Genomic DNA, 22,900 nt, shown 5'->3' with positions numbered 1-22,900 from the left:
TATACAGACTAATGCAACCATGACATTGACATTTGTCTAGTGATGCGTGTTCGTGATGTTGTTTCTGCCACTATCAGAATTATATGTGAATTAAGAGGTATGGAAGATATGGGACAAAAAGCTATAATGAACGAGAGAACGCACATTTGTTTTCTTTTTCTTTAGCCATTAGTCGTGGCCTAGACCACATATTATTTTCCTCTCAAGTCTAAAATGGTTCGGATTGGATAACCGGAAAACTAAGAAAAAGGTAGCCGTACGTTTAAAAAACGGGACTCTATTACAAAAAAATGCGAAAGAGTAATATGGGCCTCTAAGTCTAGGTATGGCCCAAAATGTATTGATGTTAGACAACCAATAATTAACTATTAACTCACATATTAGTTTTACAATAATTAACCCCTTAATACCGAAATTCTATTAGACTAGAGCAAAATAGTATTATATATCTTTATCAATAAAAATTAAATAATACAGTAATATTCTCTTTCTTGGAACACTTGTATAGTTTTCATTGATAACTCAGTTAAGAAGTTTTTTTTCCTGTTCATAAATTGCAGGTACCAAAGTAATGTGAAGAACATCTTGTTGTTCAGTGAGTATTTCATTTATCGATAACACTAAGATTCGTTTGCCAAAAAAAAAGAAAAATAACACTAAGATTCAAGAACTTTATGAAAAGTTGGAAATCGTCATTTATTTATAAACAAAAAATGTCTAAACCCATCAATTGTAACATATTTCTTCCAATTTTTCACAAAGTTTTTGAATCATAGTGTTATCAATGAATGGAATACTCACTAAATAAAACTCATCAAATTACTCTGGTATGCTGTAATTTTTGAACATAAATAAATAAGAAAAAACTTTTTAACCGATTTATCAATAATGACCATCAATTAAAAGTCTGCATCAAGTAGTTTTCCAGCAACAGTAACCTATCATCATCAACACTAACCTAGATACATAGGTACTAAGAATTGCGATTTGATGAAGTAGTTGAGCAAAATTACATTTATAAAAACTCAGAATCGTTATCAAAGAAGCAGCAGAAATGGCGAAAAAGCAACAATAACACCATCCTATAGGCTATAGCATCATCGACATTGGTTTCGCAACAAAAATTAGCAACAATAACAACAAGAGCTACGAATCGCGATATGAGAATAACGACTAGAGAGAGAGCTAAAGACGCGATTCAATGCCTATACATTTGAAAAATTGAACAAATTAACTCTAAAAATCTCAGAATCGTTATCAAAGAAGCAGCGAAAAAGCAACAATAACACCAACCTATAGGCTATAGCATAATCGACATTGATTTCGCAGCAAAAATTAGCAACAACAACAAGAGGTAATTATTTTGGTTGTCTATCATTCAATATATTTTGGGCTATAGCTAAACGTAGAGGCCCATATCACTCTTTCACATCCGTTTTCCAAATGTACGTACGTCTACCTTCTTTTTCTTAGTTTTCGGCTTATCCAATCCGAACCATTTTAGCCTGTACAGTAAAACGCGAAACAGCATGCAGTCTTTCACTGTGAATACGAAAACAACAAACAATCACTTTTGATCTAGGAAAGCAAACTCTCTATTGACAACAATGACATATAATATATCTTGTAGTATTTTTTTTCCAGCATATATATTGTTGTTGATTTTATAAATATGGGGATATTTGAGAACAGAGTTGTGTGCTTTTAAAACAATTGTGTGTGGTGGTAGTAAAGGAATTGAAATAGACGGCGACACAAGATTAAGAAGAAGAGGCTCACACTCAATAATGGTCAGAGAACCGACTTGTGCTCCTTAACTCTCCCACCACCCTCTCTCGCTCTAATACTCAACTACAATCAAACTAGTTTGTGATTAAATAAATATAACTTAGTTGATGATAGCAACTAAAGCTTGTAGTAACGTTTTTATATTAATATTGTTGTTATCTTATAAACTATAGTTTTTAAATCTGCTAATGTGACTTAAGAGTCATAACTCATAAGTTATGATAATGGCATATATATATACGCGTTCACATGCATGCAGTCCATTTTATCTAGTCGGTACTCTTCCTATTTTTTTTTTAGTCGGAAAAGGGGTAGTCGGTACTCTTCCTTAGCTTCATCATTGGGATTAAGCAATAAATTAGCCACGCTCTTTTCCGTTAATTAGCTAATTAATTTAGCTACCAACCAAGCCACCTCTCTGAACAAGTAGATCGACTTCATATTATACGTAAATTTGCTAGCAGTCAATTTAAATATGTATATATATACATACACATTTTAAAAACACATTTTTCCATCTTAAATTTTCAAATAATCCCCACATATCTTTGACAATTATATATGTCGTCACTACTCACTACTACTCACCAGCATTAGAGTTTTTGTAGAATTCTCAAGTATTTTTTTAAAAAATCGATCGACAGAGAGCTGGACAATTGTATATTTTTTGATAATCGAGTGTATATACTCAATTTATTCTATCGTAAATAAAGTAGCAAATAGAAAATAACTCTTGAAGATACGATGAGCTGCACTTGTTGATTGCTTGGTGCTTAATTAGTAATATTCTTGACGTGGAATGGGTGTTCTTCACATCATGCATACATTAACGGAATCTGTATATACTTCCCATCTGCACATAGACACGCCAACAAGTGTTTATTTATGATGTAAAAAAATAAAAATTGTATTTATCTCTCTACTTATTAACTTCGTATTCCATACTTAGAAATGTGTTATTTTCTATATTCCGATGAAGGTAATTCTATTTAAAGAAGCTAGAAAATATATTTACCGGCTTAGTTGTAATATGTATTATTGTCACTAGTTGTATTATTGACTTATTGTGTCTCAAGACTTGCTTTGAAGTCTTATCGTAGCGTCAAAACAAGTTAGTTGGACACCAGAGGGTTTTTGAGTCAATTTTACACAATTTTGGATAATCAAAATAATGGTATTTCAAATGTATATACATTTACGTATAGATGTGTACGTATACCGTATACGTAGAAATAAAATATACGAAAAAATGAAGATGGAGTGGAGTAATGGTAGAGAGAGAGAGCCGTAGATTCCGTGAGAGACAGGCTTGCATGTATGACTCCTTCCTACCTTTCTTCACCCAAACCTTTCTCTTAATCTTTTGCATTTTCACCATTCTTTTTCTTCAATTTTACCTTTTTTTTTTAATTTATTTAATAAACATCACTCGGCAGTCCACACAAATGAAAATGAAAATGAAAATCATATTTATTACTAGAAAAATCAATATATGTTTAAACGAATCTCATTTTAGGTTGGTTTAATTTTTGTAGGTGTTTACAGTGAATTCGTGGTGAACATGTTAATTTAAGTGAATATTAATCATCCAAAATTGTAAAACTTATAATATTTCTAAATAATTAATAACTAGAGCTAAAAATATAATGTTGAATCATATAATTAGAAATACGTTAGTGATATTTTTATCTCTTAACGTTCTATTTTGAAGTGATCGATATATGCCTACATAGCTAAAATTTGTTAAAAATATTACTCATCAATGAAACTAATTTAAACCAAAAAAAAAACTAATTAAAGTAACTATTTTACATGTGATCACACCCCGTATAAATCGTTATACAGAGTAAAAAAACGGGATAACGAGTGGAACAAACATATATTACTAAAGCAATTGTCTAAAATTATACATTTTTCGTTGCAAATGGGTTACACACACAGTCTTTCTCTCTCTTTATCTCATTGTAATGTGATTAGTTTGCCAAGTTGGGCAAATGATAGAAGAGCGACAATAACAGAAGTACTAAAATTTAAGAGGCTGCAAAAGGACAAGTCCAAACATATTCACACACTTAAAAAGCTTTCTCATATATTTTTGTTCTATATGTGTGGTGTCTCTCTTTGACTCCTCTCTTCCTAAATCACTCACTATTTATGTATCCATCTCTCCACACATCTCTCTCCATCCCACACACATCTTCTTCTTAACACATTACTATATATGCATCTCTCATCCTTAGCGTCTTTATAATCAACAACCCAAATCCTCTTTCCTCCAGCTGATTCGATCTTAATCTTTTATTTTGAATCTCCGGCTAATGGAAGCGTTCGAAGAGGCCACAAAGGAGCAATCTTTGATCCTTAAAGGGAAGCGGACGAAGCGACAACGTACACAATCTCCCATACCTTTCTCTATCGCCCTTCCTATTGTTTCTTCCTTGGCACCTGACATGGAAGGAGAATCCATTGATCTTGATTCCAAGGACAATGCTTTAGGAAACGATCAGGGAAACCTCAAAAAGGATGGTGTGATCACGTCTTCATCATCATCAGCCTCTTGGTCCTCCCAAAACAACCCAACATTGAAGACGGCAGAAGATGAGGAAGATCAAGACATAGCCAATTGTTTGATTCTCCTTGCCCAAGGACACTTTCTTCCCCACAGCAACCACCACTTAACAAACAGCAACAACAACAACAACAACAACAATAACGCGTATAGATTTACCAGCAGGAAATTTCTAGAGACTTCTTCTTCTAACGGTGGTGGTAAAGCCGGTTACTACGTTTATCAGTGCAAGACATGTGACCGGACCTTCCCTTCTTTCCAGGCTTTAGGTGGCCATAGAGCTAGCCACAAGAAACCTAAAGCCACCTCTTTTTACACCAACCTTGACCTCAAGAAGAACATTTATGCAAACGACGCCGCTTCACTCGTCACAACCACAACTGTTTACAATAACAACAAGAACAATAACAATAACAATAGATCGCTTGTCGTGTACGGTAAGGCAAGTAACTACAATAAGGTTCATGAATGTGGAATCTGTGGAGCCGAGTTTACGTCCGGACAAGCATTAGGTGGCCACATGAGACGGCACAGAGGTGCGGTGGTAGTCACGGCGGCGGTAGCCCCGACGGTGACGGTGGCCACGACTGCGGCCAACACGGAGCTATCACTGTCTTCGATGTCGTTCGATCAAATATCGGACGGTCAGGATCATCTGGTGATGCCAGCGAAAAAGAAAGCAAGGAAGACGGTTGTGTCACTGGATTTGGATCTGAATCTACCCGCACCGGAAGATGAGATTCGAGTCAACGGATTCAGCTTAGCTTCAAAGCAAAATCACGAACAAGAACATCAACAGAAGAAGCTAAGAGAAGAACCAAAGTCTCTTGTCTTGTCTGCTCCTACTTTAGTGGATTGCCACTACTGAATTTATTATTACATCATTATTTAACCCGAAAAAAAAAATCATTTTTAAAATTTTTGGTTTATTGATCATTCATTGTTTCTCTATCAAACGTGTATTTTTTTTCTTGTCTAACCAATTCTTTGCTTGTTCAAGACTTGCGAGATTCTTTTTATTTTTATTTATTTTGGTCCTTTTACAGAAATACGAAAATATAAGCAATTCGGTAGTTTCGATTTGTTGTTACAAAAGAAAATTGTATAAAAAAAAAACTGATGTCACGTTCTTTTTTAATACTTTTGATCAAGAATTTCTTTTTTTCTCCCCAACGAAAAAGTAAAGTTCATGAAGAGGGCGTGACGATTTTTTTCCCTTTAGATGAAAGAAATAGAAATAGTTCTCTTTTCTGTTGACAATAAAGTTTAAATTGAGAAAGAACAAAAACAAAAAAAAACATAAACTGAGAGTAAGAGAGAACAGGGGAAAAATCTAACACAGTTTAAATTATAAGCGTTTTTTTATTCCCACTAATGATTTTGATTCCCATAATGTTGTTGTCATATCTATTCACATTCTGTTTACTTGCAATGAATGTTTTTCCTTGATTCCAGGATCTCCACTGAAAGACAAATTTATTTTATTTTAAAAACTTTATAGTAATCTAAAGTTTAAAATTATGACTTTCAACTCTTAAGAAAATTTGTCTTTAAGAAATAAAAATAACACACAGCCAACTCTTTCAATTCTTTTAAATTTTGGTTGTAAAATCACCATAAAACAAAGAATCATCCAGAAATTTTTTAAACAGCAACCTAACGATGAACTGATGATAGCGATAATAGTTCAGCAGCACTCCGCTATGAGCATCTACGTTAGGCCACGGATTCTTGACCTGTAACAGCGATTTCAAGATTTATAAAACCAAAGAAAATCAAAAATCTGAATGATAGTGTAAATAGTACCTTTCCCAGCTCAGTAAGAATAGGAGGCACCACTTCATAAAGATTTGAGACCCCTATCGAGTTGAATAATTTGTGAGCAGGTAAAATAATTTTAAAAGCATGACCAGATTAAATATTAAGGGGGAAAACGTTACCAGCTGAAAAAGAGGGTAGATGCTTCAAGGCAAACATATCTTGGATCTGTTTTACGCAAGACACCATGGCCATATCCTGGAACAGCTAAGATTTCAAAAATTCTTAGCTGAACATCATAAGTCTAGCAGATTATAAGAGTCATTCTTGGAACTCTCTCTGACTTGTAGTTTCGAAGAATAGAAGGATTCATTTAGGAGATAAATAAGAGGGGTTACCTGATTAGCCAAACCATGGAGTGGCCCAGCTAAACAATTTTAATGCAGCTGCAGAAGAAAGATATGAAACCAAAATTGCTGAACATCATCAAAAACTATTAAATCTGTATCCCTGAACATTACCTGTGTAAATCACGAGCAGCCACAGGGCATGTTAGAGGTGTTGGCAACAAGTGTGGTACGTTTCATGACAGATTCCTAACGACCATCAGGCAACGTCATTGACAATTCTGGCCTTGTGGGAAGTCCATAAGAACCTAATTTATGAGAAAACCATTAGATCAAATGTCTAAACTGTATGAACAATATGCAGATTCAGAATGAGAGAGATCTACCTCAGCCATTTCACTTCCTCTCTCACAACCATCATAGACAACAACATCGGAGTTGGAGTACTATGTCTAAGAAAGAATTAGCTTTGGAAGTTCAATATATCCAGTAATTAAGTGGAATAAAACAAGTATGTCACAACCTACCTTGGAAAGTGTCTGACTGACAACAGGAATGGCATAGGTTCCATCAAGAACAGAAGGGCATCAAGGACACGCTGACAAGAAGAAAAGAAAGCAATCAACAATACACATCTTTACCATTGTTAAAAATAAAAATTGAGTAATTACCTGTCCAGTAAGTAGAAGAGTATCGGCAGCAAGCTTTGATGCAATTGGCCTAGGCATACGTACAGGACAGCACTGACATATAATCAACCAAACCAAATTAATAAGTTAGCCAAATAGCATAAAATTTACGGTTGCAAGTAGAAAGATAAAAAGACTCATACAAACCTGAAGCATGGTGTACGATTTCTTGATTCCCTGGAATTCAAGCACTATCATTGTATCCTGGGAAATGAAAATCACCGACAAAAACCATGAGCGACAAGCAAAACATGATCTCCAACAGGGGAGTGATTAATAATACCAATTGATCAAGTCAGGCATATATTAACTCAAACATTGAAGGTAACGAAACCCATGATGATTCATCAACGTATTCTCAAAGAAGGTGTGCATTCAAGAGTTATAAATATTCGATCATCAGAAAAGAAAAAGAAAAAACTATTCTCAGTGTAAAGAGATAAAGCAGTCAAACAAAAAACATTACCAGAATTGGTGAAACTGGGAACTAGTCCCAAGGACAATCTTTGTTAAGAGCTGGGACAGAAACACCCCCGAGGGATGTACACATTACTGAATATTCCCGCAATAGTTTTCCAAAGGCATCCTGTGAGACATGAACAAAAAAAAAATGTCAGAAGTCATGCACAGACTGCAGTGTGTAATGGTCAAAGAAATCAGAAAACTTCATGTTAGGCAAGAATATAAAATCCAACAAAACCTGAACTCCATATCGAAGATGATTTCCCAAAATTCCTGCTCCAAGCTCCAGAGAGAGTGGCTGTAATAACAGGGCAAATTATATGTTAGCTACAGATGAATAACCCTAGAAAAACAGAAAAGAGAAAAGAAAGTCAAGATAAAGAGAACTCACCAACCTTGTGCGAGCAGGATCATTAACAGTGAATCCAGCTGCTTCCTAGTAAATAATACAACAAACTTCACAATCAATCGAAATGAACAAACACTTAAATTTCCATTAACGTAACCACTCGATGTTCATAAAACATGGAGGATCACCTTGCCGGCTCTCGAGATGAGAGAAACCCGACGAACCAGAGAACCAATTTGAGAATTGTTTTACAAGATTATTCGATAAAAAAGAGAAAAGAGCTAACAAGTGCTCATATAAACAGCTAAGAATTCCCAACGGCCTTCTGCCTCCAGCCAACCACGTGTCGCAAGCTTGTACCACATAAGTTCACACGTGAGAGTCGCACGTGTGGGCTCTGCAAAATATCTTCAAAATCCCATCTGTAACAGTAAACCAGTAAAATTTCAAGCCACCACAAGTTATTGTGTCTCCCTCTTGACTGCAAAAAAAGTTTGAACTCAGTTGACCATCAAGACTAAGACCATGTGAACACTTAAATAGAGAGACACTTCAATTAAACCCTAAAAATTGTAAATGGAACCAAAAAAAAAAAACAAAAAAAAAGAGTGCATAACTACCTGAGATCCCCAGACACGATTTGGACGAGAGAAGTTGGTTGGCAAAGATGCTATAAAACCCCACACCAAGATTCTGGAGATCCTGAAACACCAGATTTTAAGTAAGTTAGACCAATCCAAGAAGCAACAACGAAGCTGAAGTGAGGAGGAATGAGACAAAATTATATGAAAAGATGTAAAAAAACCTCTTGTTTTAGATAGCTCAAGTAAGATCCCCACAATTGAAGAAGGCTAACTAACGAGGCCATCTCCTCACTTGGCCACATATTGCTTGGCTGCGGCAGTGTTGCCTCCTGTAACAATACAATCTGCAGATAACAAAACAGTTACCATGGCCAACACGCACCTACCAGAAAGAGACATGTCAAAACAGATGGGACATTGTCGGATCCATAAGAAAAAGAAAACATATGAAGATTAAGAGTAAGAGAAACAGACCTTGTTAGTTTTCAATGGAGGTCAATCATCTTTCTTGTCCAAGAGATCAGTGGCAGCTTTGAATGGCTTCCAAGCATGACTCTCATCAAACATCACCACTCCAAAAGCAGTATTCGGTTTCACCAAACTTCATAGGTCACGTCTCAGCTAGACATTGAGCTCCAATCTATTACAAAAACAACTCGGCCATGCTGCAATTCAAACAATGATCATTGCAAAGGATAATCAAGTTAGGATCTGATACAGTTATCGAATAAAGCTAAATAACTCAGTACATGTAGGATCTGATACATTTACCTTTTGGACTCCATAGCACGAATTAGCTAACACGAGAGTTGGTAGCCATTGATCTACTTCCAGGATCCACACACACCTTCAAGAAACATTCCAAACTCAGTGTATCCAGACTATAAAAATAAGAACACATGCTGGTTAGGTAGTTAAAGATATCCTATAAATTTGAAACTTTCATCGGAAGAGTGAACATGTTAAATTACCTTTGGAGTACATGTATTCTCTCCAACTGGTTTTGGGATGATCCACAAGGCCTGAAAGTAACACCATAAGTAACAAGACGTATGTTAAAAAATCAAACGAGACAACGAGTAGTGAAAGAAGATGCGATTCGGGAATTATACTTACAGGGAAAAAGTGCGTTGTCCACGTTTCTGCGATAACTTTTACCACACAAGCTGCATCTTATTCAACAACCTCCACATCTGAATAAAGAATTCTCTTCAAACAGGTAAAGATAAAACAGTAAAAGGAAAGGAATTTGAGATACTTACAGAGATTAAGAAAAAGGATATTAATTTTCCATTCCATCTTTGTTGTTGCTGCGTCATATAGCGTGCAAGCATCATCCCTCATTCTGTGAAGAAAGCATATTCTCCATCCTAGAGAAGCAACAAGCCAACAACATGGTCTGATACTAAAGGGTTTGGCCGTCGCTTTGCTTCCTCTTAAGGACCTGGTTTAGCAAAGCTTAGGTCAGATATTTCTCCTGCAGCCATCACAACTTCACTAGCTCATCATCATGTACAATCTGCAACATAGCAATGATAAGCCACACTTCAATCAAGATAAATGTTTTACCAAAAAGAAACAAAGAGAGAGAAAAAAATAGAACCTTGGCCATTGAGTTTGATCTGCAAGCAAGCAGCCTCCTTCCTCGAATCATCCACCAAAAGAAACATCTGGGCTCTTCACTTGGCTCCTTGTGTTATGTATCTTCCACTAGCAAGATGCACCTACCAGAAAGAGACATGCCAAGACAGATGGAACATTTTCGGATCCATAAGAAAAAGAAAACTCATGAATTCATAGTCAGAGAAACGGACCTTGTTAGTTTTCAATGGAGGTCAATCATCTTTCTTGGCCAAGAGATCAGTGGCAGCTTTGAATGGCTTCCAAGCATGACTCTCATCAAACATCACCACTCCAAAAGCAGTCTTCGGCTTCACCAAACTCCATAGGTCACGTCTCAGCTAGACATTGAGCTCCAATCTATTACAAAAACAACTCGGCCATGCTGCAAAATTCAAACAATGATCATTGTAAAGGAGAATCAAGTTAGAATATGATACAGTTAGCCAATAAAGCTAAATAACTCAGTACCTGTAGGATCTGATACATTTACCTTTTGTACTCCATAGCACGAATTAGCTAACACGAGAGTTGGTAGCCATTGAGCTCCTTCCAGGCTCCCCACACACCTTCAAGAAACATCCCAAGCTCAGTTTATCCAAACTATAAAAATAAGAACACATGCTGGTTAGTTAATTAAAGATATCCTATAAAGTATATCAATATTTGAAACTTTCATCGGAAGAGTGAACATGTTACATTACCTTTAGGAGGACATGTCACCTCTCCAACTGGGTTTGGGATGATCCACAAGGCCTGAAAGTAACACTAGATGTAACAAGACGTATGTTAAAAAATCAAACAAGACAACGAGTAGTGAAAGAAGATGCGATTCGGGAATTATACTTACAGGGAAAAAGTGTGTTGTCCACGTTTCTGCGATAACTTTTACCACACAAGCTGCATCATATTCAACAACCTCCACATCTGAATACAGAATTCACTTCAAACAGGTAAACATAAAACAGTAAAAGGAAAGGAATTTGAGATCACTTACAGAAATTAAGAAAAAGGATATTAGTTTTCCATTCCATCTTTGTTGGAAATTGCTGGGCTCTTCCATGGCCAACACGCACCTACCAGAAAGAGACATGTCCAAACAGATGGAACATTGTCGGATCCATAAGAAAAAGAAAACATATGAAGATTCAGAGGAAGAGAAACAGACCTTGTCAGTTTTCAATGTAGCAATTATCATATAGTGGAGGTCAATCATCTTTCGGCCAAGAGACCAGCGGCAACTTTGAATGGCTTCAAGGGATGAATCTCATCAAACATCCATGGCCTAAAAAAAAAAAAATGCGAATTTGCAAACAAGAAGAAGAACGACGGGAAAGATAGAGAGAGTGAGATCAGATAGTACCAAGTTTAATTGTGTAGGAAGAGGTCTTCTAGGGTTTGGTCGTCTTTGCTTCCTCCTTAAGACCTGGTTTAGCAAAGCGTAGCTCAGATATTCCTCCTGCAGCCATCACAACTTCACTAGCTCATCATGTACAACCTGCAACATAGCCATGATAGGCCACAATTCAGTCAAGATAAATGCTTCCAAGCCAACCACCAAAAAGAAACACAGAGAAAAAATGGAACCTTGGCCACTAAATTTGATCTGCAGGCAGCCTCCTCGAATCCACCAGTTAACAGAACAAACATCTCGATTGGCTCCTTGTGATATGTGTATCTTCAATGGAAAACAGCAGTCTTCGGTTACACCACCAAACTCCATAGGTCTCGTCTCAGCTACACAACACAGAACATCTTAAAGAAGACAAATAAATGTTAATCTTACAAAACCACCTAACAGAGATCAAAACGAAAAACAAAAAAAAAAAAGAAGCGAAGTTGGAAGGCAAACCGTGGAGGAGAAAGAGAGAAGCTGGGATTGCTCTTTGAGTTTGGCCTTTGCAAGAAGCCTCCTTCCTCGAGTCCACCAATCAACAGAACAAACATTCAATTGGCTCCTTGTGTTATGTATCTTCCATGAGCAAGATGCACCTAGCAGAAAGAGACATGCAAAAACAGATCATACATTGTCGGACGATCCATAAGAAAAGAAAAAACAGAAGAAGATTCAGAGAAACAGACCTTGCTACTTTTCAATGGAGGTCAATCATCTTTCTTGGCCAAGAGATCAGTGACAGCTATGAATGGCTTCCAGGCATGACTCTCATCCAACATCACAACTCCAAAAGCAGTCTACGGTTAAACCAAACTCCATAGGTCTCGTCTCAGCTACACAACACAACACAGAACATCACAAAGAAGACAAATAAAAATCAATGTTACAAAACCACACAACAACAGAGATCAAAAACGAAAAGAAGAAGAAGCAAAGTTGGAAGGCAAACCATGGAGGAGGGAGAAAGAGAGAAGCTGGTTGAAGGTAAACATGTAGCAAACACAATCCCTCCTAAATTCTGGCTTCATACAGAACATACACGTCTCGATGGTTTTGCAATCCTGTCCAAAAAAAAAAAAAAAACAGAGGAAAAAGATGAGAACAGAGGGAAAAAGATGAGAATTTGCAAACACGAAGAAGAACGGAAAGAGAGAAAGTACCAAAATTTGATCTTCTAGGGTTTGGTCGTCCCTTTGCTTCCGCCGTTTTATCCTCCGGCGAAGACAAGACCTAACAACAACAGTGACAATTTTTTACCAAAAAAAAAAAACAACAGTGACAATTAAAATTAGAATTTGGAAACACGAAAAGAAGAAGAACGGAAAGAGAGAAAGTACCAAAATTTGCTTCCTTTAGGGTTTGATCGTCCCTTTGCTTCCTCTCCGTCTCTCGCCGTTTTCTTCTCCGGCTAAGACAAAAGACCTAACAACAGAGTAAAGCAAACACTCAGATGTTGGAGTTTCGAAATCATATTAAAAAAAACAAAAATCAATTAATATGAGATGAAGGAAGGGGATAGAGCTTACTTACTTTGATCTCGATTCCATCGGCTTCATCATCATCAATTCATCATCGATTCGTCGCAGAGCTTGTTCGACGGAACCTTTTTTTTTGTTTTTTTTTGTTTTTGTTTAGGGAAGAAAAGATGTGTGAGTGTGAGTGTGAGTGTGAGTGTGAGTGTGAGTGTGAGTGTATTTATAAGTTAGGGTTTACACGAAAAATATAAAAATAGGATTACTTTGTTGTTTCTTTTTCCTATTCCTTTTTTCATTTTTTTTTTGTGGATTAAAGTTTCCTTTTTCCTTTTTTTGTTGACCAAAATAACAAAATTTCCTTTTTAATTTTCTTTTGTTTATGACAAATTTTATTTTATTTTATTTTTGTTGCAATTAAAAATAAGAAAAATGGATTTTTTTTTTTTATCTTAACGGTAGTTAGTTCAATGATTTAAAATTTGTATTTGAATATCTTGCATCCTAATTTATTGTGTTGTTTAGCATTTAAGCCCAAATATAAAGGCCCAAGTACAACAATTGGAGAGATCATCTTCTCTTTGGCGGTTTGGAGAATCAGGTTATTTTTAGCAAATACTAAATATGTAGCATTGGACTAGTCGATGTCTGTAAATTGTCTCTTCCAAATCTTGCAAATAAGAAACCCGAGAAGCTTAGGTGTGATAATAGATCTGATTCTGTTGGCGTCTGCTCATATATCTCTTCCACATCTTAGCAATAACCTCACCTTACAGCATAATTTTAAACAAAAACAAAGAACATCAAATACATACAATGAACTTCGTTCGGTACGGCCTAAACCATGTCAGTTTTGAATTTGAGTTTTGCAAAATTCAAAACCATGTCCTTTTGGCCTTGAGTTGATTGTTTTATTTAATTTTCGAAAACTTAAATTGAAATATTACGTGTGTATTAGATTTCGATAAATCGAGAGTGTTGGTTTCAGCGTTGACACTTGACAGAATACGTACAATTTCATAGAGTAGTGTTACTTCTTTTTCTTTTTAGATACCGTAAAGTTATGTTTTATTTACCGCACAAAACAACTCTGCACGTCAAAATAATAAAAAATAAAAAATTACTGAAAGAGAACGACAAGAAATAAAAACCCAAATCTCGAAAAAAAGTTGTTTATAAAGGTCTGCGGAGTCAGAAACTAAGTTTCTTGCGATCTAAGGTACTCTTTTCTTGGACTTTTCATATCATTCTTTCCTCTGTCAGTCAAATCAAGAGAAAGAGATTGAGAAAAGTGATACAAGAACACAAGAACGGTTTCTCTCGTTAATGGATCGCGACTCCAAGAAACCTGGTAGAGCTTTGCCGGCGCCGAGGGAAGTTCAAGTGAATGCTGCGGCGGTGACATCTCTCGCTCCTGGTTTCCGATTTCATCCAACCGATGAAGAACTCATTACCTATTACTTGAAGAGGAAGGTTCAGGGAAAACCCATGCGTTTGGATGCTATTGGAGAAGTCGATTTTTACAAGCACGAGCCATGGAACTTACCAGGTAAAAATCTTCCGCTGTTTCTTGGCTTTTTGAGTCTCGAGTGTTAGATTTCGTGTCCTTCAAGTTTGTGTGATCAGTGAGATAACTCTACGCGCAGGGTTTTAACTCGATGGGTTCTGGGGATTTCAGTAGCTTTTGCTATGCTTACTTGAAATCTGAAGCATTTCTCGCAAATTCATGTAGTGAAATTGGCTGCTTGTAACTCAAGAAATGTAGTCTTTGTGGTTTTTCTGTTGTTGCAGAGCATTCGAAGTTGAAGACAAGGGACAAAGAATGGTACTTCTTCAGTACCTTGGATAAGAAGTATTCAACTGGTACTTGTGTAAAGCGAGTTACAAAGCAAGGCTACTGGAATACCACTGGAAAAGACAAGGAAATCCGCAGAGGAGACGGTGAGGTGAGCATTGCAATTGGTATGATGAAGATTCATGTGTTTTACAAGGGGCGTTCTCCAAACGGTCGGCGAACTAATTGGGTGATGCATGAGTATCGCCTCTCTAAAAATGACGAAGGCCTTCAGGTGATTTCTTTTATATAGTCTCTCTCTGTTTTTCTTATTGTGTTGAATGTCACTAAAACTGGATTTGGTAATCTCTTGTGATTCTGGATTCAACTCTTATCTGTGACTTTGTGTTTATGGGAAGCAGGTAGATGCGTACGTATTGTGTAAAGTTTTCCGCAAGCAAAACCCTGGGGAACCTAATGAAAGCAGATATGCACCATTCGTAGAACAAGAGTGGGATGATGATGGTGAAAGAGCTGTGAGCCATGTTCCAGTTGTTGTGGATGCCAACAGAGTCAACGAGACTCAACAGGTTTTTGCTTCTTCATATATACTCTGTTTTTTTGCCCTTATGCTTTACATTGCAGCAAACGTGAACCGTAAAGCTATGAAAACTTTGTGTAGATCGATGGCAACAACAAGGAACATGATGATCAGGCACTGAAGAGAGCACCAATATTGCCTCATTGTGACATCGACAAAGAAGCTCCATTGCCTTTATGTGTCCTCAACAAACAAGCTCCGCTGACTCTCGTCCAACACAAACGCAAGCGTCGAGTCGATTCTAGTGGAAACTCCAACAGCTCAAGCCAAATGACTCAAGACCATAGTTCCTCCACAGCAACGATTGTTGACACCGGTGCCGCTGAGCCTGAGCCGCTGACAAACTCAGAACAAACAAGTGTGCTTAAGAGCCGCCTCGGCAGTATGATCTTAGATCTGGGGAACAAACAAGAAGAAGCAGTAGCTGAAAAGGTGCCTGCAACAACAAGCTCCCTCACCAAGAGTATCCAGGATCTGATGAATGAGAAGGACGAGATGGTTGTGCTTAGAGAAACGCAAATGCGTGAAACGATAGAGGCAGAAATATTGATAAACTATCTTGAAGATCAGATTAAAACGTTGCGTAAGGAGAAAATGAGGAGCTGAGGAAGAAGAACAAAAGTAACAAGGGACAGATCACCAAAAACCACTAGTCATGTTTCTTCTTTCTCTTGTACTTTCTTTTCGCATAGTCATGTGAGCTATGGTTGATGAATATGTGAAACTCTATTGCACAATTAGGATCAAGTACTCTGTTCTACGATTTGCAATTTTATCATCTAAAACAATAAATGCAAAATATAAGATTACAAAATTTATGTAGATATTTTAGTAATATTATGATCAGTTTTTCAAGGCTGTTTGGATTTTGTATATTTGAGTAAGATATTTTAAATGACAACGAAAAATAAATAGATTGAAAAAACAGATAATTGCCATTTCCCAACGACCTACCCCTCAAGTCATGTCACTAAATCGAATATCACCGCACCGTCACTTAAAAGTTCTCTCCAATCTCTCTCTCTCTCCTTCGTGGAAGATTTTAAAACCTTCGTTGCTTAATTTCTTCCTTTTACTTTTTTTTTTTCTTTTTTCTTTTTCTTTTTTTCTTTCCACGGTTTTGGTTTTTGCTTTTGCTTATTTCTAATGGCATCATCATCATCGTGATCGATTTCTCTCTCTCTCTCTCTCTCTCTCTCTCTCTTCTCTCTTCTCCAATTTTTCCCAATTCTTTTTTTTAAAACCCTAATTTTTGCGATATCTTAATTTTATCATCAAGTCTCGAAATCTGCACCCCACCGGATAAAAACCCTAACTTTCTTTCTGGGTTCACGGAGATTTTGATGGGTCGTGACTCAGTGACGACGTCGCTTGCTCCTGGGTTCCGATTTCACCCTACGGATGAGGAACTCGTTCGTTACTACCTTAAGCGTAAGGTCTGTAACAAACCCTTTAAGTTCGATGCTATCTCCGTCACCGACATATACAAATCCGAGCCTTGGGATCTACCAGGTTCCCAATCTATCTCTTTTCTTTTGTTTTCTGGTTAGATCGAATTATAAAAATCTAGAATTGTGATTGATTCGATTGATTTTGATTGTTTATAGACAAGTCGAAGCTGAAAAGTAGAGACTTGGAATGGTACTTCTTTAGTATGCTGGATAAGAAGTACAGTAATGGTTCCAAGACGAATCGTGCGACGGAGAAAGGGTATTGGAAGACGACTGGTAAAGATCGGGAGATTCGTAATGGTTCGAGAGTCGTGGGGATGAAGAAGACACTTGTTTATCACAAGGGTCGAGCTCCTCGTGGTGAAAGGACCAACTGGGTTATGCATGAGTATCGGCTTTCTGATGAGGACTTGAAGAAAGCTGGTGTGCCGCAAGTAAGGTTTTGTTTTGAAAGTTTTTATCTTTAATGCCTATGGATTGAGTTATTGACTTTGTTGAGTCGTTTTTTTTTGGTGGTGTGTGGAGAAGGAAGCATATGTGTTATGTAGGATATTTCAGAAGAGTGGTACCGGGCCTAAGAATGGGGAGCAGTACGGTGCTCCATTCCTTGAGGAGGAGTGGGAAGAAGATGCAATGACATATGTACCAGAACAAGATGCTTTCAGTGAAGGATTGGCTGTCGATGACGATGTCTATGTCGATATTGATGAAATTGATGAGGTTTGTGTTACAAGTAGATCCTACCTCGCTCTTCAATAATATAGAAATTTTTTTTTTTGTGAATACTGTGTAGTGTAAGAGTGATCAGTGATGTGGTTAGATAGATGGTGTGGAATACTACAAATGCAAAAGAGCGATGAGGGGAGTGTTTTGTGTTAGGCATGAACTTGCTTAGTGCTGGAATAGTATACCTACCTGTTTAGATTAAAAAGATGAGGGATGGATGTTAGTTAGTATAGTAGGTCCTGGCATATTCATGATGATATACATATCTTTACATCTTCTTATTGTTTGTATTCGTTCATGATTTTATCTTTTGTGTGAGCGTCTGAATGTGATTTCCTTTCGCAGAAGTCCGAAAATCTGGTGGTCTATGATGCTGTTCCTATTCTACCTAACTATTGTCATGGAGAATCAAGCAACAATGTTGAATCAGGAAATCACTCAGACTCTGGAAATTACATTCAACCAGGAAACTACGTTGTCGACTCTGGTGGCTACTTTGAACAACCAATTGAAACTTTTGAGGAAGATAAGAAGCCTATCATACGGGATGGTAGCATACAGCCTTGTTCTCTATTTCCGGAGGAACATATTGACTGTGGCGTGCAAGACGAGAATGCGGTGAATCTGGACTCATCCAACAATAATGTGTTTGTGGCTGATACATGTTACAGTGACATTCCTATTGATACTAACTATTTGCCTGATGAGCCGTTCATGGATCCTAACAACAGTCTTCCACTCAACGATGGTCTGTACCTGGAAACGAATGATCTCAGCATTGCTCAACAAGATGATTTTAACTTCGAAGATTATCTTAATGATTTTAACTTTGACGATGATGGTTTTACTCTTGATGATCCTGAATTAGATGCTCTCCTCGACCAAAAAGTAAGACTTGTGCTTTCAACGTGCTTAGTTTTTTCTGCATGTTAAAACTCCTCTTTAACTCACCTTTACACAAACAGCCTGCCCCTGAAGAATTGGAGAAGGAGGTCGCAGAAGGCAAAGAGATGGTGGAGAAAAAGGAAAGAGGTGAAGGATCTTCCTCAAAACAAGATGCAGATCTCACGGACTTTGATTCAGGTAACACTCAGATATTCATTGATTCATCGTAAAACAAATTATTTGATGATCGATTCTGACGCCTTCTGAAACTAAATCCTGCAGCTTCAAAGTACCCTTTTCTCAAAAAGACAAGCCACATGCTTGGAGCTATTCCTGCTCCATCTTCATTTGCTTCACAGTTCAAATCAAAGGACGCAGCAATCAGGCTACACTCAGCACAATCTTCTGGTTCAGTTCACGTGACTGCAGGTATGATCAGAATATCAAACACGACTCTAGCAGCGGATAGCAGTATGGGCTGGGCATATGACAAGAACGGTAACCTCAACGTAGTCCTTTCATTTGGAGTGGTCCAACGGGATGATGGGCTAAATGCCTCGGGAAGTAAGACAGGAACTACGGAGACAAGAGCTATGTTGATCTTCATGTGTTTATGGGTTCTCTTACTCTCTGTTAGCTTCAAAATAGGAACCCTGGTCTCTGCCCGGTAGTAGCATCAAAAGTTGAATCGTCTCAAAAAGACTTTTTTGGTGTTTGTATGTCTTCAATTATATAGCGTTTACTCTGGCAGTGCTTTGCTGCTCAATATTTATTTTTATCTTTTCAAAAGGGATTTTGTGTAGTTTGAAATTCTCTTTATGATTCCATACAAGTGACGACTACACTAAGTCTTATTTTTTTCTGGTCGATGATGATAATTAAGTGACATCTTAAGAGAGCAAAAAAGGGATATAGTTTCTGAGATTAAACTACACCAATGATTGAGCAATAATAAACCTAGATTTAATCTTCTTTAAAGATTCGTTTCAAAAGCAGTCGAAGTCACATGTATAGTCCATGCACAACAGAAGGAATCTTAGCTGTTCATGAAGGATTCACTATTATTATTACCTGCGATAGATAAATGTTGTGAATATTCTCGAATAATTAAGGGAAACAAGCATTCATATTTCATAACAAACAACTGATTCTAAATCTTTGATAATAAAATAAGAAAGAACATATTCCCCAGACTTAGCGCTCTCATTCTCCTTATAAACCAATGTTTGATTCTCTGTCTTTGTCAAATTCAACGGTGAGCTTCTTCAAAAGCTTATGTATTTGTGTAGCTTTATACTGTTTGGGAGTTACTTTCCAAATAAACCCCACACACCACCAGAGCCTTGCCTTTGCACAGTCCCGCCTTCTCCTTCATCAGATGCTGACTTTTGTCTTCTAAGCATCTCAACTTCAGCTTCAATGGATTGCCCTGACTCCAATGCTTTCTGCAATTCCGCTATTTGTGCCTGAGACATGCCATTAGATATAATCGCGATTGAGTAGGAGATTTTGGAAAGAGACATAATAGAAACAAAGCTTCAGCAGGCTTAGGAACCTCGAGTTTAAAGCATCTTGATCGTTCTGAAATAAGTTGACCTTGTACAGATTGGAGTTCCTGCGATAATGTTTAAAGATTGTGAATTGTGTTCACAGAAACGCAAAAAGGGATAACTATAATTAGCTTGACAGTTGGAGATAACGTACTTGGGATAGTTCAGTGTGACTGCTATTGACTTCATCTATCTTTTCCCTAAGCTTCCCGTTTTCTACTTGGGTTTCTGCAACAGATGACTCCAATGTTCTTTTCTCTTCTTTAATTGCATCGATTCTGTTCCTAATATCTCTCTCCGGGTTACTGCCTCCAATTCCATTGAGAGTTGGATTTGCAGGTGGAGGATAATCCGACTTATCTGACTTGGCTATGGCATAAGCAGCAGTGACAGAGGCTGCAGCTGCAGCGGCTGCTGGTGACTTAAAAATTTTGGGATGTGAGGGTTCACTTGTTTTTAGTCTCATGACATATATCTGTGTGAAAAGAAACACGAGCTCAAATAAGATATCAATAAGATTTTAGTTGTGTAAGTTGTAATCTATTGCTATGAGCTTACATCATTGTTATACTTCCCGTTATAGCCGCCAAAAGCTACTAAGATGTTGTCTCCAAATACTGATGCTGAGCACACACTGAGACCCTGCAGTTAAATCATAGAACACCTAAGACAACTCGGATAGGAAAGAAAATGAAACATCTAAGATTGGATTATAGTTTTGGAAGTATCCACCTCACTAGCAAGTGGATGTCTTGCTTCTACATGGGATGATGTGGACCACACCAGCTTTGACATATTTAGAACAAGGGTCTCTAAACAACCTGCGCCAGAAAGAAAAGAGTTACAGAGGAGACTTGCAAACAGAGTTTTAACTGCAAAATCGTGTTAAGCGAGGAGACACTATTCTAGAAGCAGAGAGTGCATTTACCGGTACTATTATCACCGCCCCCGGCAATATACCAATTTTCGTCAATGGTTATTCCAGCGTGTCCTGCTCGAGGAGTTACAACATCTCCCTGAACATGAGGCTGTGACCACTCCATCTGCCATGAGTTTATAAATTCATCAGAATATGATGAAGACGACAAAGTAAATTTAAGAAAATATGCTTACAGTTTGCAAGTCAAGGATATGAAGATCATTATAGAAGATCGAATGAGAACAACCACCAAAAATAAAGAGGTAATTATCGGAATGTGTGGCAGCTGTGTGATCAAATCTGGGAACTGGGCGTGTCTGCCTATCAACCAAAAAAGCACACAATGCAAAACACTTAGATGTAAGACCAGGTAGACAAAACTGCAGTAAACATAAGCATGGATATAGCTGTCTGCACATTTGCCTAAACTTACGTTGTCTCGACCACATCCCAAGCCATCGTCTCAAGATCGAGAACATGCAGATCATTCAGCAGTCTTCTGTTCTTATCTTCGCCACCAAAAACAAAAAGTCGGGACCCACCCAGTGTAATGGAATGTCCACCACGTGATACCTGTAAAAGATAGAAGGAATATAAACTATCCAAAACAGCAATAACATACATCGCAAGCAGCAATTCAGAGAACTGTTTTCTTACCGGAACATTCCCCGATGCATCAATGACTCCACACAAATGTGTTTCCAAATCAATGAACCTCACTGTAAGGAAAAAAAACAAAAACAAAAATAAGAGAATTTCAAAAGAGTATCCAATCAGACGGAAAGCTGGATATGGCTAACCTGACATGTTATCTGATGACTTCTTGGAGTGTCCCCCTACCAGAAGAAGCTTGTTTCCCCACTTAATCTGCCAAAATGTTTACAATTTAACAATTTGAAGTATGATTGCAAAATTCTTCGTCACGTAAAAAAAGGACTTACCATGCGATGGTCTGAAATAGCAGGAAAAGCTTCTCGTAAGCTACTACCATCATCTTCTTGAATGCTCTCAGCACTTGATGATTCAGTTTTCAGTTTCAAACTAGACCAAGTCAAACTTCTAAGATCAAACACCTGATACAGCTAAGTTTATCAAAATCACCACAGATTCATGAAAACAAAAAGGAAGATGATACACACACACAATGAAACTACCTGCACATCAGATAAGTATCGGCCATTACGGCTTCCACCAACAATGTAGAGCTTTTCATCAACAACCACTGCCGCATGCTGCATTTTTCAAGACAACACATGAATATAATTTTAAGAGAGATGATCTCAAATCAACACAAATGCTTAACCACTGAAATCACCACCTTGTAGCGAGCTGAAGCTCGAGAGTTTGAAACAGGGAGTGGTGACCATTCATCGTGAGCGAGATTTGAATGCCAATCACCAACGTCTATCTCTTTCCTGATCTCTTCCATTACTGAAGGCTACGTCACAGCTTCAGACTGACAACAAAAATTAGGAGACGAGTTCCGATCACATTCGATTTAACAATCGGATACAAGAAACTCTATAATCAAGTAGATGGATACGACTTCTAAAATCCAGAATTGAGCTTCTCACGATCCATATGGAAAGAAGGAGAAAACGACGAGATCCTAGTACGTGCTCAGGGACGATCACGAAATCAAAGTTGGGGACATTGCAATTACAAAGAGATCTGAACACTAAATTCGAAATTGCTCTCACGAAAGCTAACTAAAGAGAAGATAATGGAGAAAATAAAGGGAAGGAGAGAGACGAACAAAGTTAAAAACCGAAATGGCGGCGATGACCAGAGCCGCCGGAGAACGTTGATGGTATCGGAGCCGGGGAGGGGGTGAAGGATTGTGAAAAGTGAGATCGAATCTCCAAGTGTATTCTAAAAGATGCAGGTTGGTTCATTTTGCAAATGAAGAAAGTTTCGGGTCAATCACGTAAATTATCAAAAGGTATGGGTGCTTATGTAT

General features: G+C 37.5%; 5 protein-coding genes across 12 annotated transcripts; 3 read left to right on the top strand and 2 right to left on the bottom strand.

Moving 5' to 3' along the window:
* Nucleotides 1-3,756: 3,756 nt before the first annotated feature.
* On the top strand, nucleotides 3,757-5,518 carry LOC104708681 (zinc finger protein ZAT5-like). The gene has a single exon (XM_010425284.3). It carries the CDS (start codon nucleotides 4,107-4,109, stop codon nucleotides 5,223-5,225), a length of 1,119 nt encoding a protein of 372 aa, XP_010423586.1. The 5' UTR covers nucleotides 3,757-4,106; the 3' UTR covers nucleotides 5,226-5,518.
* A 779-nt stretch (nucleotides 5,519-6,297) lies between these two features.
* On the bottom strand, nucleotides 6,298-13,231 carry LOC104708680 (uncharacterized). Of its 6 annotated transcripts, XM_087460787.1 has the most exons (30): nucleotides 13,093-13,231; nucleotides 12,900-12,984; nucleotides 12,723-12,792; nucleotides 12,512-12,623; nucleotides 12,249-12,395; nucleotides 12,019-12,158; nucleotides 11,754-11,921; nucleotides 11,530-11,664; nucleotides 11,335-11,451; nucleotides 11,164-11,242; nucleotides 11,017-11,066; nucleotides 10,871-10,934; nucleotides 10,660-10,769; nucleotides 10,361-10,551; nucleotides 10,150-10,270; nucleotides 9,809-10,065; nucleotides 9,663-9,739; nucleotides 9,518-9,568; nucleotides 9,318-9,427; nucleotides 9,021-9,211; nucleotides 8,768-8,928; nucleotides 8,583-8,664; nucleotides 8,005-8,443; nucleotides 7,852-7,911; nucleotides 7,618-7,737; nucleotides 7,299-7,355; nucleotides 7,134-7,205; nucleotides 6,990-7,060; nucleotides 6,849-6,914; nucleotides 6,582-6,770 (listed from the first exon to the last, which is right to left on the bottom strand). In XM_087460787.1, exons 26-30 carry the CDS (start codon nucleotides 7,347-7,349, stop codon nucleotides 6,722-6,724), a joined length of 309 nt encoding a protein of 102 aa, XP_087316913.1. In that variant the 5' UTR covers nucleotides 7,350-7,355; nucleotides 7,618-7,737; nucleotides 7,852-7,911; nucleotides 8,005-8,443; nucleotides 8,583-8,664; nucleotides 8,768-8,928; nucleotides 9,021-9,211; nucleotides 9,318-9,427; nucleotides 9,518-9,568; nucleotides 9,663-9,739; nucleotides 9,809-10,065; nucleotides 10,150-10,270; nucleotides 10,361-10,551; nucleotides 10,660-10,769; nucleotides 10,871-10,934; nucleotides 11,017-11,066; nucleotides 11,164-11,242; nucleotides 11,335-11,451; nucleotides 11,530-11,664; nucleotides 11,754-11,921; nucleotides 12,019-12,158; nucleotides 12,249-12,395; nucleotides 12,512-12,623; nucleotides 12,723-12,792; nucleotides 12,900-12,984; nucleotides 13,093-13,231; the 3' UTR covers nucleotides 6,582-6,721. The 6 variants fall into 6 exon arrangements, 1 of the variants encoding a protein (XP_087316913.1); XR_015563454.1 differs by lacking the exons at nucleotides 6,582-6,770; nucleotides 6,849-6,914; nucleotides 6,990-7,060; ... (2 more) ...; nucleotides 7,618-7,737; nucleotides 7,852-7,911 and having other exon boundaries at nucleotides 8,088-8,443; nucleotides 9,318-9,393; nucleotides 9,663-9,718; nucleotides 11,754-11,903; XR_015563455.1 differs by lacking the exons at nucleotides 6,582-6,770; nucleotides 6,849-6,914; nucleotides 6,990-7,060; ... (6 more) ...; nucleotides 8,768-8,928; nucleotides 9,021-9,211 and having other exon boundaries at nucleotides 9,318-9,393; nucleotides 9,663-9,718.
* Nucleotides 13,232-14,360: 1,129 nt separating this feature from the next.
* On the top strand, nucleotides 14,361-16,015 carry LOC104709945 (NAC domain containing protein 50-like). Its single transcript, XM_010426480.2, has 4 exons — nucleotides 14,361-14,583; nucleotides 14,826-15,103; nucleotides 15,231-15,398; nucleotides 15,491-16,015. Exons 1-4 carry the CDS (start codon nucleotides 14,361-14,363, stop codon nucleotides 16,013-16,015), a joined length of 1,194 nt encoding a protein of 397 aa, XP_010424782.2.
* Nucleotides 16,016-16,347: 332 nt separating this feature from the next.
* LOC104708679 (NAC domain-containing protein 78) lies at nucleotides 16,348-19,260 on the top strand. 2 transcript variants are annotated; one of them, XM_010425281.2, is made up of 6 exons: nucleotides 16,348-16,921; nucleotides 17,017-17,294; nucleotides 17,389-17,580; nucleotides 17,932-18,474; nucleotides 18,552-18,669; nucleotides 18,754-19,260. In XM_010425281.2, exons 1-6 carry the CDS (start codon nucleotides 16,753-16,755, stop codon nucleotides 19,140-19,142), a joined length of 1,689 nt encoding a protein of 562 aa, XP_010423583.2. In that variant the 5' UTR covers nucleotides 16,348-16,752; the 3' UTR covers nucleotides 19,143-19,260. The 2 variants fall into 2 exon arrangements, with proteins under 2 accessions (XP_010423583.2, XP_010423582.2); XM_010425280.2 differs by having other exon boundaries at nucleotides 16,422-16,921; nucleotides 17,386-17,580.
* Nucleotides 19,261-19,512: 252 nt separating this feature from the next.
* Nucleotides 19,513-22,869, bottom strand: LOC104708677 (acyl-CoA-binding domain-containing protein 6). Of its 2 annotated transcripts, none has more exons than XM_010425278.2 (14): nucleotides 22,697-22,869; nucleotides 22,259-22,396; nucleotides 22,095-22,172; nucleotides 21,882-22,013; nucleotides 21,741-21,807; nucleotides 21,598-21,659; nucleotides 21,374-21,513; nucleotides 21,135-21,261; nucleotides 20,950-21,064; nucleotides 20,754-20,842; nucleotides 20,580-20,663; nucleotides 20,176-20,496; nucleotides 20,027-20,086; nucleotides 19,513-19,937 (listed from the first exon to the last, which is right to left on the bottom strand). In XM_010425278.2, exons 2-14 carry the CDS (start codon nucleotides 22,367-22,369, stop codon nucleotides 19,779-19,781), a joined length of 1,545 nt encoding a protein of 514 aa, XP_010423580.2. In that variant the 5' UTR covers nucleotides 22,370-22,396; nucleotides 22,697-22,869; the 3' UTR covers nucleotides 19,513-19,778. The 2 variants fall into 2 exon arrangements, with proteins under 2 accessions (XP_010423580.2, XP_010423581.2); XM_010425279.3 differs by having other exon boundaries at nucleotides 22,487-22,789.
* Between the last annotated feature and the right edge of the window lie 31 nt (nucleotides 22,870-22,900).

This window comes from Camelina sativa, chromosome 8 (genome assembly GCF_030686135.1).
Source record: "Camelina sativa cultivar CO46 ecotype springtype chromosome 8, ASM3068613v1".
Lineage (NCBI taxonomy): Eukaryota > Viridiplantae > Streptophyta > Magnoliopsida > Brassicales > Brassicaceae > Camelina > Camelina sativa.
The sequence above is the reverse complement of the archived record's forward strand: the minus strand, read 5'-3'. Positions and strand labels throughout refer to the sequence as shown.